Source organism: Panthera tigris, chromosome F3, assembly GCF_018350195.1.
Source record: "Panthera tigris isolate Pti1 chromosome F3, P.tigris_Pti1_mat1.1, whole genome shotgun sequence".
NCBI classification, from domain to species: Eukaryota; Metazoa; Chordata; class Mammalia; order Carnivora; family Felidae; genus Panthera; species Panthera tigris.
Window position 1 is genome coordinate 13,664,573 of NC_056678.1, and position 15,576 is coordinate 13,680,148.

The 15,576-nt window shown below is 37.5% G+C and overlaps 1 protein-coding gene across 3 annotated transcripts in view; it reads left to right on the forward strand.

Annotated features, from left to right (window-relative positions):
* Nucleotides 1-5,998: 5,998 nt before the first annotated feature.
* Nucleotides 5,999-15,576, forward strand: part of MROH9 (maestro heat like repeat family member 9) — an 88,405-nt gene continuing 78,827 nt past the window's right edge. For all 3 annotated transcript variants that reach the window (XM_007088719.3, XM_042976742.1, XM_042976743.1), the window contains exons 1-3: nucleotides 5,999-6,094; nucleotides 11,113-11,201; nucleotides 14,099-14,145. In XM_007088719.3, coding sequence (XP_007088781.1) covers nucleotides 11,147-11,201; nucleotides 14,099-14,145 — 102 coding nt within the window. In that variant the 5' untranslated portion in view covers nucleotides 5,999-6,094; nucleotides 11,113-11,146. The remainder of the gene's footprint in view (nucleotides 6,095-11,112; nucleotides 11,202-14,098; nucleotides 14,146-15,576) is intronic.

The window sequence follows — 15,576 nt, forward strand, 5'->3', positions numbered from 1 at the left end:
ATCTCACATCTCTGGTCTAAAAAGAATTCAATCACTTCTTGTCTAAAGAGAATTCGATGTATCTGCCTCATTACCACCTGGGAGAAGCTGTTGGAATTTTAGACGCAATTCCCAGGAGGGACTCCAGCATTTGAAGCTTGGAATTTTAACTTCATTTTAGTAACAGTCATCCTATAACATATCTGTTGAGTTGTGAGCTCATATAGTTATTTTTCGGTTAAAAGGTAATGCCAACCCAAATGCGTCCACACACAGATATGAAAGAAAGAGTCTGAAACCATTTCCTAGGGGTATTGGGCTAGAGAGAGGCCTCTTTCCATTTTCTCACCTAAAGGTATAAATTGCAGTTTTCTCCATTAATATGGTGAATTTCACTTGCCTGTTCCGCTTTCCCAGTTACAATGGCCAGTGCCTACAAGTTTTATCTTTAGTGACATCTAGTGGTTACATATTATAATGCGAACATCTCAGCTTTGATCCTTTACGGGGCTGAAATCACGGGCCAAGAGGAGTTAGGCTTGGGATTTGTTTTTCACCTTTAACCTCCTTGTCAAGTAGTCGGGTGGGAAAAATGTCTTTGTATCATGGAAATTCAGATTCTCCCACTTCCGACTGGCAAAATAGAATGTTTGTGCCCCCACATCATTGATAGAATGTCAAATATCTCTGGAAGAGAGGTACTATGTTCTTTCAAGTGGTAATTATAAAGCAACTTCCTTTCCTACTTTAGGAAACTATGAAGGTGTTACAAATTAACACTATGGAGAAAAGTAGAAAAGCAATGCCAAAAGTTTCCATTCCCTTTCCCTGGTTGGAGCAGAGACATACTATGGAGATTTTTAGAGAGGAAGAAATCCAATGATTCACATTTTTCTGTCTGGTTTGAACTTGTAATTATTTAAAAGCAAAACGAAAACCAGAATTTGGCATTCCAGATTTGAAAGCTATTTCAAAATCATTTTATAACAGATCCAATTGTGGTTCGACTGAAATTTATTTTACTCTTGTCTTTTGTTTTCTCTCAACCCATAGATCACAAAAAATTGGGCAGAGTTAAATGAATTCCCAGAGAACAGAGGAATCTAATCCATTATGACTTTCTTCTTTCTTCCTAACTTGTACATAGAAAAAAAGCACAAAAATAATATAGCATACACTCATGTGTCCCCATTTTCTTTAATAAAATAAAGAAAATATTATGGGAAAAGTTGGTCTTATTTTTTTCCTTCATTCCAATCCCATTCCCCATCACTGTCATGCATATGGTATTTATTCTCCCAGCCAATGTTTTGTAGAAACAATTTTCTCTCTATATATGCACCCATCAAAAATATTATTCAGTGTGTGTTTTAATTATATAAATATTATTGTACTGTAGGTATCATTCTATACTTTGTTTTTTATAGCCATTCATGTATGGATATATAATCTTAGTCCTTTATTTGAACTGCTGAATTCCATTGTATAAAGAGATCACAATTTATCTGTCCATTCTCTTTACTATAAGAAATTTTTTTCCCAACAGTATTTTTTTTTTTCCTATTGGAAACAATACTGTGCAGGTACTTTTGTAATGGTGGAGTAAGGACTTCTAAAACTCTGTTCATCCATAAAAGAGATGAGGACACTGGCAAAATTGTCAAAATCAACTTCTTTTCAGAATTTGGGGAACCAGTCAAAGGTTTGCAATCATCTAAGGACTATTTACTAAAAAAAAAAAAAAAAAAAAAAAAAAAAGGATGAAAATCCACAACATTAAAACCACAGTAGCTGTGACAACTAGGAGCCCAGACGCTGCTAGAAAGGGCAGTATAACTTCCCCCTAATTCCTCCAAATAACCACCCCTGTTTGATTTGTTTGTTGTCCCCTTGAAAAATACCATTCACAGGGCTTGTCTTTACCTGACTCAGGCTCCTTCAGTACATCTCTATATTTATAGCAGTAAATGCATATATTAAGGAAGAAAAAAGGGGACGCCTAGGTGGCTTGGTTGAATGTTCGACTCTTGATTTCGACTCAGGTCATGATCCCAGGATCTTGAGATCGAGCCCTGCATCAGGCTCCACACTGAGCATGGAACCTGCTTAAGATTCTGTCTGTCTGTCTGTCTGTCTCTCTCTCTCTCTAAAATTAAAAAAAAAAAAAAATAGGGGTGCCTGGGTAGCTCAGTCAAGCATCTAACTCTTGACTTCGGCTCAGGTCACGATCTCATGACTCAGGAGTTTGAGCCCTCTGTTGGGCTTTGTGCTGTGTGGAGCCTGTTTGGGATTCTCTGTCTCCCTCTCTCTCAAAAATAAATAAATAAACATTTTTTTTTTAAATAAAATAAAAAATAAATAAATTTAAAAATAAAGAATGCAAAAGGATCTCAAATCAACAACAAACTTTCTACTTTAAAAACTAGAGAAAAAAAAAGCAAACTTAATCCAAAGTTAACAGAAGTAAAAAAACAAAGATTAGGGTGAACATACATGAAATAGAGATGGTGGGGAGGGAAGGAAATTAATTGAAACCCAAACTTGGCTATTTGAAAAGACAGCAAAATCATAAACCATTGGCTATATTGCCCAAGAAAAAAGGGAAAAACTGAAATGGCTAAAATCAATGGTAAGAAGCCATTACTATCAACCTTCTAGAAACCAAAAGGATTATAAGGGAACACTCTGAACAAATGCATGACAAAAAACTAAATAACATAGATGTAATGGACAGATCTCCAGAGAGACACAAACTATCAAAACTTCTCAAGAAGTAGAAAAAAAATTAGATCGGATGTAATTATAACAAGAGATTAAATTATTAATCAAAAACTTTCCTGCAAAGAAAATTCTCAAGAACAGACGGCTTTCTTGGTGAACTCTACCAAGTGTTTAAAGACAGATCAACATCAATTCTTTATAAACTCTTCTTAAAAAACAAAAACAAAAACAAAAAACAAGAAGATTGAACATTGTCCAATTCATTCTGTGAGCCCAGCATTACTCTGAAAGCAACGCCAGACAAAGGTATCTCAAGAAAATAGAACTACAGATCACTAACTCTTATAAATATAGATGTAAAAATCCTCAACAAAAGAGTAGCAAACTGAACCTGGTGACGTATAAAAAGGATTATATCCCATGATCAAGTGGAATTTATTTTATAAATGCAATGGTGATTTGTCATCCAAAAATTAATTAATGCAAAACACCATGTTAATATGATAAAGGACAAAAACCTTATGAGCACCTCAATAGATGCAGAAAAACATTTGACAAAACTTAATATCCTTTCATGATAAAAAATACTTAACAAACTAAGGTTAGAAGGGGGGCTTCCTCAACCTAATAAAAAGAATCTATGAAAACCCACAGCTGACACCATACTTGGTGGTGAAAAATTGAATTCCCTCACTACTTCTGTCTATATCTACAAGTCAACACTGTACTGGAGGTTTTAGCCAGGGTAATTAGACAAAAAAAAAGAAGAGGCATCCAGATTGGAAAGAAAAAGTAAAACTCTTTTCACTTGCAGATAAAAAAAAATCTTGTATATAAAAATCACTTGTATGCTTACACATTAGCAGTGAACAATCCAAAAATGACATTAAGAAAAATCAATTTCCTTCAGAATCACATTAAAAAGTATAAACAGGCGCAAATTTAACTAGAGAAATGCAAGGCTTGTAGACTGAAAACCACAAAACAATGTGAGATAAATAAATGGAAAGACACATGTTCATGTATCAGAACTTAATATCATTAAGATGGCAACATTCCTCAAATTGATCTACAGATTTGATGCAATCTTTACCAAAATGCCCACTGTATTCATTGTAGGAACTGACAAGTTGATCCTAAAATGCGTATAGAAATGGAAGCGACCCAGAATGGCCAGTACAATCTTGAAAAAGGAGATCAAGTTTGGATGACTCATACTTAGTGATTTTAAAGCTTACTGAAAAGCTACTGAAAAGTAAGTGACTTTAAAAGTAAAAGTGATTTTGAAGTAAAGTAAAAAAAAAAATTAAAGTGATTTTAAAGCTTACTGAAAAGCTACTGAAAAGTCGCTTACTGAAAAGCTTACTGAAAAGTAATCAAGACAGGACTGACATAGGATAGGCATATAGACAGATCAATGGGATAGAACCAAGTCCAGAAATAAATAAACCCTTACCATTTAGTCAGTTTGTTTCCAATAAGAATGCCAAGACAATTCAATAGAGAAAAAAATAGTCTTTTTAAGAAATGGTAGAGATTGGGGCACCTGGGTAGCTCAGTCAGTTAAGTATCCTACTTCGGCTCAGTGGGTTTGAGCCCCGCATCAGGCTCTGTGCTGACAGCTCAGAGCCTGGAACCTGCTTTGGATTCTGTCTCCTTCTTCTCCTCCCCCACTCATGCTCTGTCTCTCTCTGTCTCTCAATAAATAAATGTTTTAAAAAAAATTTTTAAAAAGAAATGGTAGAGATAAGTAGGTATTGCACATGCAAAGAATAAACTCCTATTTTTACATCATATACTAAAACTAACTCAAAATGCATCAAACACCTAAATGTAAGACCTAAAACTGTAAAACTCTTGGAAGAAAATATAGGTTTAAATCTTAGAGTGTAGTTGGTTTAAGCAATTTTTTCTTAGATCTGACATCAAAAACACAATCAACAGAAGAAAAAATGCAGATAAATTGGAATTTATTAAAATTAGAAACTGTGCTACAATGGACCCTTCAAGAATTCACAGAATGGGGGAAAATATTTGCAAATCATATATCTGGTAAGTGTCTCGTACCCAGAGTATCTGGAAAATCACTTACAACGCAACAATAAGAAGACAAATATAACTCAATTTAAAAATAGGCAAAGGTCTTACATAGACTCATCTCCAAGGAAGATACACAAATAGCTAATTAGTAGATAAAAACATGCACAAAGGAGATACAAATCAAAATTACAGTGAGATATACCACTTCACACCCACAGGGATGGCTATAATAATAAAAAAAGATGATATTAAGTGTTGACAAGCATATGGGGAAATTGGAACTCTCGGACATTGCGGATGAGATTCTGAAATGGTGAAGTCACTCTGGAAAGCAGCTTGGTAGTTCTTCAGAAATTAAAAATAAAGCTACCATATGAACCAGCAACTTTCCTTCTCCAGTATATACCCAAGAGAAATAAAAACATAGGTTCACACAAAACTCTGTACATGAATGTTCATAACAGTATTATTCATAATAGCCAAAAAGTAAAAAAACAACCCAAATCTACATTAACTGGCAAACGGATAAACAAATGTGGCCTATCTATACCCTGGAATATTGGTCAGCCATACAAAGGAATGTAGTACCCATGCAGGCCACAACATGGATGCATTTTAAAAACATTATGCTAAGTGAATGAAGCCAGTCACAAAAAGCTATATGTTGTAGGATTCCATTTATATGAAACGTCCAGAATAGGCAAATCCATGGAGACAAAAAATAGATTAGTGACAGCCAGGTGTTAGGGGAAGGAGACAGTGAGTAACTTCAAATTGGCACAGGGTTTCTCTTGGGATTAATGAAAATATTCTAAAATTGGATAGGACACATAGTTGCCCAACTCTGTAAATATATTTAAAACTACTGAATTGCAAACTTTTAGAAAATGAATTTTATGGAGTGTGAATTGTATCTTTATTTTTACTTATTTGTTGTGAAATGCTATCTTATTATTTACATTCCAGTGACTTCAAGGCAGCTTAAGCATCCCTTAATATTTATTGATCAGTTTTCCTCTTCTGTGAATTTTTTTCATATTCTTTGCCCGGCTTCTGTTGGGCTGGTGGTATGCAAAACTACCTTTCAGTGCTGGTGATGTATGAACCAGAAGCTTCCCTCTACAGCAGTGACAAGTAAGCATTAGTAGCCACTTGGACATGTCAGTACTTTCGAGAGGGAACCACATCCATTCCAGAATGGAATCTCTGAAACACATGGTTACCATGACAAATGACAACATCCCAAAGGATTCCTTTAGTTGACAGAGTATTTTACTTTTGGCTAAGAGGTAAAGTACTTGAGTTTCTTTTCACTACTGTGCCTCATCACCAATAACAGAGAGGTTACACACAAGTAAGTAATTTTTCTCCTATTAACCCTTCAGTCAGTCAAAAGCCTGTCTTCTTTCTCAGGTGACTACTTTCCTTAGTTTGTATTGTTAAAAGAAACAAGTACGGGGGCGCCTGGGTGGCTCGGTCGGTTGAGCCTCCGACTTCGGCTCAGGTCACGATCTCACAGTTCGTGAGTTCAAGCCCCGCGTCGGGCTCTGTGCTGACAGCTCAGAGCCTGGAGCCTGTTTCAGATTCTGTGTCTCCCTCTCTCTCTGCCCCTCCCCTGTTCATGCTCTGTCTCTCTCTGTCTCAAAGATAAATAAACGTTAAAAAAATTTTTTTTAAATAAAAAAAAAAAAAAGAAACAAGTACGGATACATGAGGATGTACCTCACCATCTACCCTCTTCTAAAGTTCTTACCAAATTTGCCAATTGGAAGAGTTCATCTTTGTTCATTGATCTCCTGACTTCATGTCTATCATTTTTTCCACCATCTGCCCACATCTCTTCTGCCCTGCAGGCATTTGAGCTCCTGTGTTAGCTGATGGCCGTCTAAACCACCTATTGGCTGGCACCCAAAAAATTTGGACTCAACCCAAGCACCCAAAGTCTAAAATTGAATTCCCATCCAGAAAACCTTTCATTTTCTTCAATGAAGCTGGACTTCAAGGAGTCAGGAAACAAACCCATCAGGTGGTGAAAAGCCCGTGAGACTAATCAGTGTACACATCAGTTTAAGAAACGCTAATCACAATTTATTAAAATAAACCAGACACACATAGAAGCATAGAATAACAAAAATTGGATCAGGGAGAAAATCCTAGATCTGTCCTAAAATTTATTCATGTATGTATTTAATCCCATGAGAATTTTAAAGAGCGAATTTTTCCCAAAGCGAAGTCTTTGGTGGGATAGACTAGGCACATTCATTTAGTAAGATGCAAAATGTTTGGAAATGACAATGAAAACACTCAACAAATGAAAAAAAAGAGCTAAATTGTGAGCACATACAACATCTCAGGGGTGAGGCTTTTGTTCCCATGTTTGGATCCAGACATGCCTCCCTGGGAATGGATAACCTTTGGTTCTGGTTTTGAACCAAGGATAAGTGGTGAAGCTGAACTAAGCAAGGAGTCACAAAGATAAGCCCTAGTGCAGAGGGCTCAGGATGGATACGAGAAATTCCATGGTAGCTTTGAAGCCAACAGGATCAAATAGCTGGGGAAGAATAAGGCTGAAAGAGCAAATTTACACACACACAATTTTGGGTCAGGAAGAGAATTCCTCCACATGAAGGTCCAACAAACATTTGATCGGAGGACAGTTCATCTCATTCGATACTGAGTAATGATTACAAAGGAATCAAAGGAAGATTTTACAAGAAAAAAAGCAGGAAAGTAACATAAAAATAAATGACAAATAATTTTAGGAAAATATTTTCAAAGAGCAGATGACAAAGACTTTACAATTCAATGAAACAACTTTATCTATAAAATGTGAGGATAAAATAGAGATATAAGAATTCAGGGAAGAATAGTGCAGCTCAGAAAAGAAATGGAGGAGAGAAATATTCTACAAAAACAAAGGGCATGTCGGAAACAGTACAAAGAAAATAAACATTGCTGCGAACATGATAAGGAGCAGGAAGGACAAATTGAGGTCAGCTAGAAAGACTTTTTAAAAGACATTTTTGGGGTGCCTGGGTGGCTCAGTCGGTTAAGCGCCTGACTTCAGCTCAGGTCATGATCTCACGGTTCGTGGGTTTGAGGCCCACATCGGGCTCTGTGTTGGCAGTTCAGAGCCTGGAACCTGCTTTGGATTCTGTCTCTCCTTCTCTCTCTGCCCCTCTCCCACTCACACTCTGTCTCTCAAAAATAAAGAAACAGTAAAAAAAAATTTTTTTTTAAGACATCATATGTAAGCACAATTGATATCACCAAAGAAGAGAACTAAAATAACAGAAGAAAGTATTTAAATACAAATTTTAGTAAAACTTTCCATGAATGTACAGATTGAAAACCAGGCTACGTCCCCAGAAAAATTAACTCAATGACAATCAATGGTGAGTTATAGCCATTGAAAATGGCTGATTGAAATCACATCGAAAATGGTGATTTTCAAAGGTAAATAAAAGATGCTTTGGAAATCCAAGAAAAGGAAAAACGTTCAATTAATCTATTCAATGCTAGAGGACTCTGGAGCTGAGCCTCTAAAATCCTTGAGGAAGATGCTGTGGCCCAACAATGTTGTGACTCAGCCAGACTTTAATTCAGAGTGAATGTAACAAACATTTTTTAACATGAAAGAACTCATGTGATTCCCCTCCTCAATGGACTAACAGAAAATGAACTTTAACCCAACTAGAGATGAACGGGCAAAGCATGGCCGATGACTGGATCTAGCTCAATGTAGGGCTAAGACATAAAGGAAAATGAAGATTATTATTTCAGAACTGAATATAAATATTATAAACTTTGAAAATATAGAAATGATATAACTAATAACATAAAAATTAGAAAACAAAAGGGAAGGTAATGTCAGGACATTGATTTCTTCATTATTAAAGCTTAGGGATTAATAAGTTATCAAGGACAGTCAACCCTTGAACAAGACAGAGGTCAGGGGCATCAAACTCTGTGCCAGTCAAAAACCTGCATATAATGTTTGATTCCCCAAAAACCTAACTACTGATAGCCTACTGTTGACTGGAAGCCTTACTGATAACATACATTTATAGTACTCTATGGTATACACTGAAAAAAATCCACATATAAATGGACCCATACAGTTCAAACTCCTGTTGTTCAAGGGTCCACTGTAATATAAACAGAAAAGCATAAAGGTTTCACTAAGTAATCAGTTAAAATTGTATGGAGAAAGAGGGAGGGGAGGAAATAAAAATTCATTGTTGATTTCAAAAATTTCATCTTGGCTCACAGTTGGGACTCGACAGATTCGCTCTAAAGTTTTGAAGAATAAATATATTACAAAAAGTTAGTCATATTAATCATAATCACAAGAGGAACATAAGCCTTTCGTATTAAAGAAACACACAAACACATCACATTATACACACACACACACAAAGTAAGGGAGAAAATACCAAATCATAAAGGATTTAAAGGTAGCTACCACAAAAGCAGAACTTAAAAATAGGACAAAAGTAAAAACCCAAATCCATTATGGAAATACATCAAAACTCACCTATAAGAAGAAAAGAATCTGGGGCACCTGGGTGGCTCAGTTGGTTAAGCGTCTGACTTCAGCTCAGGTCATGATCTCACGGCTTGTGAGTTCAAGCCCCGTGTCAGGCTCTGTGCTGACAGCTCGCAGCCTGGATCCTGCTTCAGATTCTGTGTCTCCCTCTCTCTTCTGCCCCTCCCCTGCTCATGCTCTGTCTCTCTCTCTCTCTCAAAAATAAATAAACATTAAAAAAAAATTTTAAAAAAAAATAAGGAAAGAATCTGGCTGAATTACAAATAAAACCCAGAAATATGCTACATACTAGAGACATTTATAAAACAAAAGATCTCAAAATGGTTGTAAATAAAAAGATGGAAAAAAAGCATTCCAGGAAAATGTACACAAATAATTGTGACAGCAAATTAGGAGTTGAGATCTTAACCCAGACAACTTGAATTCCACACTTGGAAATACATGCCTGGCTTGCTCAGTCCATTAAGCCTCCAACTCTTGATTTTGGCTCAGGTCTTGATTTCACTGTCTTGAGATCAAGCCCCACGTTGGGCTCCACACTGGGCCTGGAGCCTACTTGGGATTCTCGCTCTCTCTCCCTCTCTCTCTCTGCTCCTTCCCCACTCGAGCTCTCTCTTTCTCAAAAAAAAAAAAAAAAAAAGAGTTTAAAACATTGAATGTATTTTTAAGCAGCACTTAATGAGAAAATGTATAATCCATAATGAAGACAAAATATTATAAAAATCTACATAAGATGAATTTTAAGATGCCCCCCAATATTCCTGTCTCTCAGTGTCCATGCTTTGAATAAATCCCTCCTGCATGAAGCTGGAAAGGTAAGGCAGGATGTGGGCTGCTCTCTGCCTGTGATGAGATATGACAATGTTCCATAATATGGCAAAAGGGATTTTACAGATGCAATAAAGGTTATTAGGCAGCTGACTTTGAGTTGATCAAAATGGGTGTTGCCCTAGTGGGCCTGGTGCAAGTTTGGGTCTAAACGTGGGAGACGGAAGTCAGAGGTTGGAGTGAGAGAAGGTCTTGCCCACGTGGCAAGGGATGGCCTCTAGGAGCTGAAAGGTGCACTCAGACACAGCCAGCAAGAGAGTGGCCCTCCATCTTAACGGTCTCAAGGAACTGATTTCTGCCAAACACCCAAATGACCTAGGGGAGGATCCTGTGCCTCAAATGAGATTGCAGTCCCTGCCGACACCTCAACTCCAGCCATGTGAGACCCTAAGCAGAGCTTAAACCTTCTGACCTGTAGAAACCGCCAAACAATAAGTGGATGGTTTTTTAAGCCATTAAGCTTGTAGTAATTTGTTACACAGCAAAAGAAAATAAATACAACGTGCATTCCGTATAACATAGTAGCATGAAAACGATAAAGCAATGGAAAATAATACACGTATTCCTGAAATCATAAGGCAACTACAAATCACCAAGCACAAAAAAAAGTCTTACAGGAAATCAAATAGTGTGCAAAAGATACAATCTCACCTACATGAAGTTCAAGAAAAGGCAAAACTAATCCTCTGATGTTAGCTGTCAGAATAGTGGTTATCTCGGGCTGGGGGGGAGGGCAGGGAGGGTGCGAGGGGGAAGGGTTCCCACTGAAAAGGGCACAAGGGTACCCTTTCAGACACTGGAAATGTTTTACACCTTCATGGTTACATGGTTGTATAAATATGTAAGAAGTCATTGAGCTGTACTCTTAAGATTTTATGCACTTTGTGTATATTACCCCTTAATAAAAGTACCTTTGGGCAAAAAAAATGATAAAGCAAAACAAAACTATAAGAACGTTACTAGTTCATATACTAACACAAAACACTCTTTTGCAGTACTATTAGAAAACTTTAATTCACCTTTGTCAGCATGACATCAAAGATTCAGAAAACAAGTAAGAATTTAGGATACAGCAAAGACAAAGGTAAATATGTGTATGTATGTGTATGTTGTGTGAGAGAGATCTGTATATCAGTCTCTATCCATTAAAAACAGAGAATGTATCTTTCTTCCTAGTGTGCACAAAAGGTCTATTCACAAAAGATCACCCTGTTAGGTTAGAAATCTCTGCATAAGTTCCAAAATGTAGAAATAGCAAAAATACTTTCTGATCACAAGGCAAAACATTAGAAAGTAATAACAAACTTATGAGACTAAGCAAAGACGAAAACAAAAAACAACCTACCATTTTGCCATCTGTCCTACTCTATTTTGAACAATTCTTGGGTCAACGAGGAAATTAATACAGAAATTGCAGAATGTTGGTAACACATCGCAGGACCTACAGCACACAGCCAAAACTGCAAACAGAAAAAGATCCATAACCTTAAATATTTAGACTACCAGAAAGAATGAAAGTAATTGAATCATATCCAAAGCAAGAAGTTAGAAAATAAGTAAGTAAGTAAGTAAGTAAGTAAGTAAATAAATCCAAAAAAGGCAGTCAAAAAAGAAGGCATACATTCAAGGGATACAGGAGAGCTGATGCATAGGGGCACTTGTACCCCAATGTTTATAGCAGCACTTTCAACAATAGCCAAATTATGGAAAGAGCCTAAATGTCCATCAACTGACGAATGGATAAAGAAATTGTGGTTCATATACACAACAGAGTACTACATGGCAATGAGAAAGAATAAAATATGGCCTTTTGTAGCAACATGGATGGAACTGGAGAGTGTTACGTTAAGTGAAATAAGTCCTACAGAGAAAGACAGATACCATATGTTTTCACTCTTATGTGGATCCTGAGAAACTTAACAGAAGTCCATGGGGGAGGGGAAGAAAAAAAAAAGAGGTTAGAGAGGGAGGGAGCCAAAGCATAAGAGACTCTTAAAAACTGAGAACAAACTGAGGATTGATGGGGGGTGGGAGGGAGGGGAAAGTGGGTGATGGGCATTGAGGAGGGCACCTTTTGGGATGAGCACTGGGCGTTGTATGGAAACCAATCTGACAGCAAATTTCATATTTAAAAACAAAACAAAAACAAACAAAAAAAGAAGGCATACATAAAGACAAGGCTGAATTCCTGAATTTGATGAGAGGAATAAGAAGACTCCTAAGCTCAAATTTTGATACTTTCTTATGATGAAGAGGACACTTCACTTGAGTGACATTCTTTCCTAAAAACCCAGTCTTATTATGAGCAAAACACCTGACAAATGCAAATCAAGGGACAGTCTTTAAAATACCTGACTAGTCCTTTTCAAAACTGTCAAGGTCATGAACAAGGGAAAGTTGCAAAACAGTTATAGGTCAGAAGAAACTAAGGCAGCAGGATGACTGAATGCAGTGGGATCCTGGAATGGGAAAAATGGGTGAAATCCACATGAACTCTATAGTTTAGTTAATAGAACCGTACTAATATTAATTTCTTAGCTTTGACAAATGTGCCATGGTAACGTACAATGCTAACATTAGGGGAAGCTGTGTGAGGGGTATGTATATGAGATCTCTTACTAGCTTTGCAAATTTTCTGAAAATCTAAAATTATTCCAAAAAAAAAAAAATCTAAAGAACTTCAGAAGACCTAGAAAATCTAGGCAGAGCAATTAAAATGGAAGAAGTAAGAATAATTACCAAAGGGCTATCTCCTCAAACAAACAAAAGTATCCCAGGTCCTAAAGTTTCTATAAAAGAATTTTCCAAATATTTCAGTAACTGATAACTCCAATCTAACTCATCATTCTGATAACATAGAGAAATTTAAAGAGCATTCACATTATTGTCCATGAAGTAAATAATTAAAAAATAATGTATTTTTCCTTTGTAATATATTATTTCTATTTTCTAAAAATACTGGATGATGAGGTACCTGGGTGGCTCAGTGGGTTCAGCATCTGACTCTTGATTTTGGCTCAGGTCATGACCTCACGGTTAGTGAGATTGAGCCTCGAGTCGAGCTCTGTGCTGACAGTGCGGAGCCTGCTTGGGATTCTGTCTGTCTCTCTCTCTCTGACCTTCCTCCGCTAATACTCTTGCTCTCTCTTTCAAAATAAATAAACTAAAAAAAAATTTTTTAAATAAAAATACTGGATGGTTATGTGCAGAAATGGCAAATAGTGGTAGAAATTTTTGTCTCATTCTTTATTTCAATGAGAATGCTTCTAATTATTTCCTTATTATATCTGGTCCTAGCTTTTGTGCTTATATATCACATTGAGAAATTAACCACATATCTACTTTATTAAGAACTGTTATCAAGAATAGGCTTACAAAACGGGGCGCTTGTGTGGCTCAGTCAGTTAGGCATCTGACTCTTGATTTCGTCTCAGGTCATGATCTCTGGGTACATGAGTTCGAGCCCCGCATCAGGCTCTGTGCTGACAGTGCAGAGCCTGCTTGGGATTCTCCCTCTCTCCCCATCCCCCTTTCCCCTACCTCACTCGTGCTGTCTCTGACTCTCTCAAAATAAATTAATAAACTTAAAAAAAAAGAATATGCTTACAATTTTATCAGATTTTTTTGCCTTCACAAAAATTATTATGTAAATTTTCTTCTTTTTAAAGCAATTAATGTTAATAATTGTGTTATGAGCTCTCTTTTATTGAACCATCCCTGCATGTTTGGAATAAATACCACTTGGTTATAGTTTATTATTCTTTTAATGTGTCTCTGTATTCTGTCTGCTAACCTTTTTACTAAGTGTTGTTCAGTATCTGAAGTTTTAGTGTGCATGTGTGTGGGTGTGTGTGCATACTATCCTTGATGGGCTTTGCCATCAAGATCATACTAGCCTCAAATTTGGGGATACATCCCGCTAAGATGATAAGAGATTAAGTTGATTCCCTTTTAACTAGTCTCCTTCTTCTCCCTGACTAGTAACCGGTCTCCAGTGTCTACGGTCCAGCGTGAAATGGCATCGCCTGGTAAGTGAGATTCTAGAAGACATTAATGTAACTGAAATCTCCCGGGTAAAAAAAAAAATAAAGTAAAACAAAATAACTTGTTCACTGTCTCTATTACAAGGATATCATAATTCGTGTTTAAAATACATGTATCTGGGGCAAGGAAAGAGGCAGTTTGATTGAAAACTGGCTTTAGTTTTTTCTTCCCTGAAGAATCATATTCTTGCTTACCCTCATGTGCCCCCTGGAAATGACTTTCAACACTAATTCAAAAGGATGAAAGTTTTGACCCACCATCCCACTGTTTTCCCCACTTACCCACCCCCTATCTCCTAAATGATCTCCTACAACAGCCTCATATCCTTCCTTCCATCATCACTGTGAAACCCCTTCCCACCAACCTGGGTCAGAAGTAATGCCATGAGCAGCCAGAAAAAGAAAATTATCTTTCCCAATTCACAGCCATGACCTGGAGAAATAAAGACAAGAAGGTGAGGGGAGCCATGAGAGAGGGAACCCCTTCCCTGCTCCAATCATAGGGAGAACAGCTAACACGTCCATAGCATTTATAACATGGAAGTCATGCTCCAATGGCTTTAAATAACTAAGTCATTTAATCCTTGTGACGGCCCTCCACGGTGAGTACTACTGCTATCCCCTCCTGGCAATTGAAGAGACAGGGCAGCAAGTGACCGGCCCATTTAGCTGCCAAGCGGCAGAGCCAGGATACAAACTCATGGAGTTGAGCCATGAGAGACTCCAGGGTCTCTGGAGTCACAGTAGGAATTAGTGAGACAGCTTCAAGAACATGGTCCTACAAAGGTGAAAACTGCACTACAATTCAGGCCTTACTTTGTTTTCAGGAGCAGGGTCTCTATTTCTCTTAGCTGTGGAAACGATCAAGTCCAGAAATCAAATTGTGACATAGACTTAGGTTGGAAATAGTCGAATACAGGAAACAAAAGAAAAAGATGGTCAGATGGCCCACAGGATATAAAACAGAAACTTGTTTGACGTGGGCGTCGGGGTTTGAGCCTAAATTGAGTTCCTGCTAGGCTTCAAGCACGTCTGAACCACTCCCAGTGAGACAGAACTAACAAATGAAAGAGCCTGCAGGAAAAGAGCACATCTCAAGTGAAGAGATTATCAAGGTGTGGTTCAAGGGTAAGCGGATGGTGGAAGAGGGGAGGAGAGGCTCTCACCGAGGCAGCTGCTGAGTCCTAGGACGATGGGGCTGCTATGAGAGACAAAAGCAACAAGCAGCTGGAAACGATGATAGTAAATGAGGTTGCCTGTGGCTCTTGCTCTAAAGCAAGAGCCCCTTTTGTGTGACCCCGATTCTCTTGATAATGGCTACCAGCAGCCATGGGACCCTATCAGCAAGGATTAGCAGCAGCATCAATGCCTTTGACCAGAGGGCGGGAACAGCCTCAGCACCATGTTTTGGCTTCC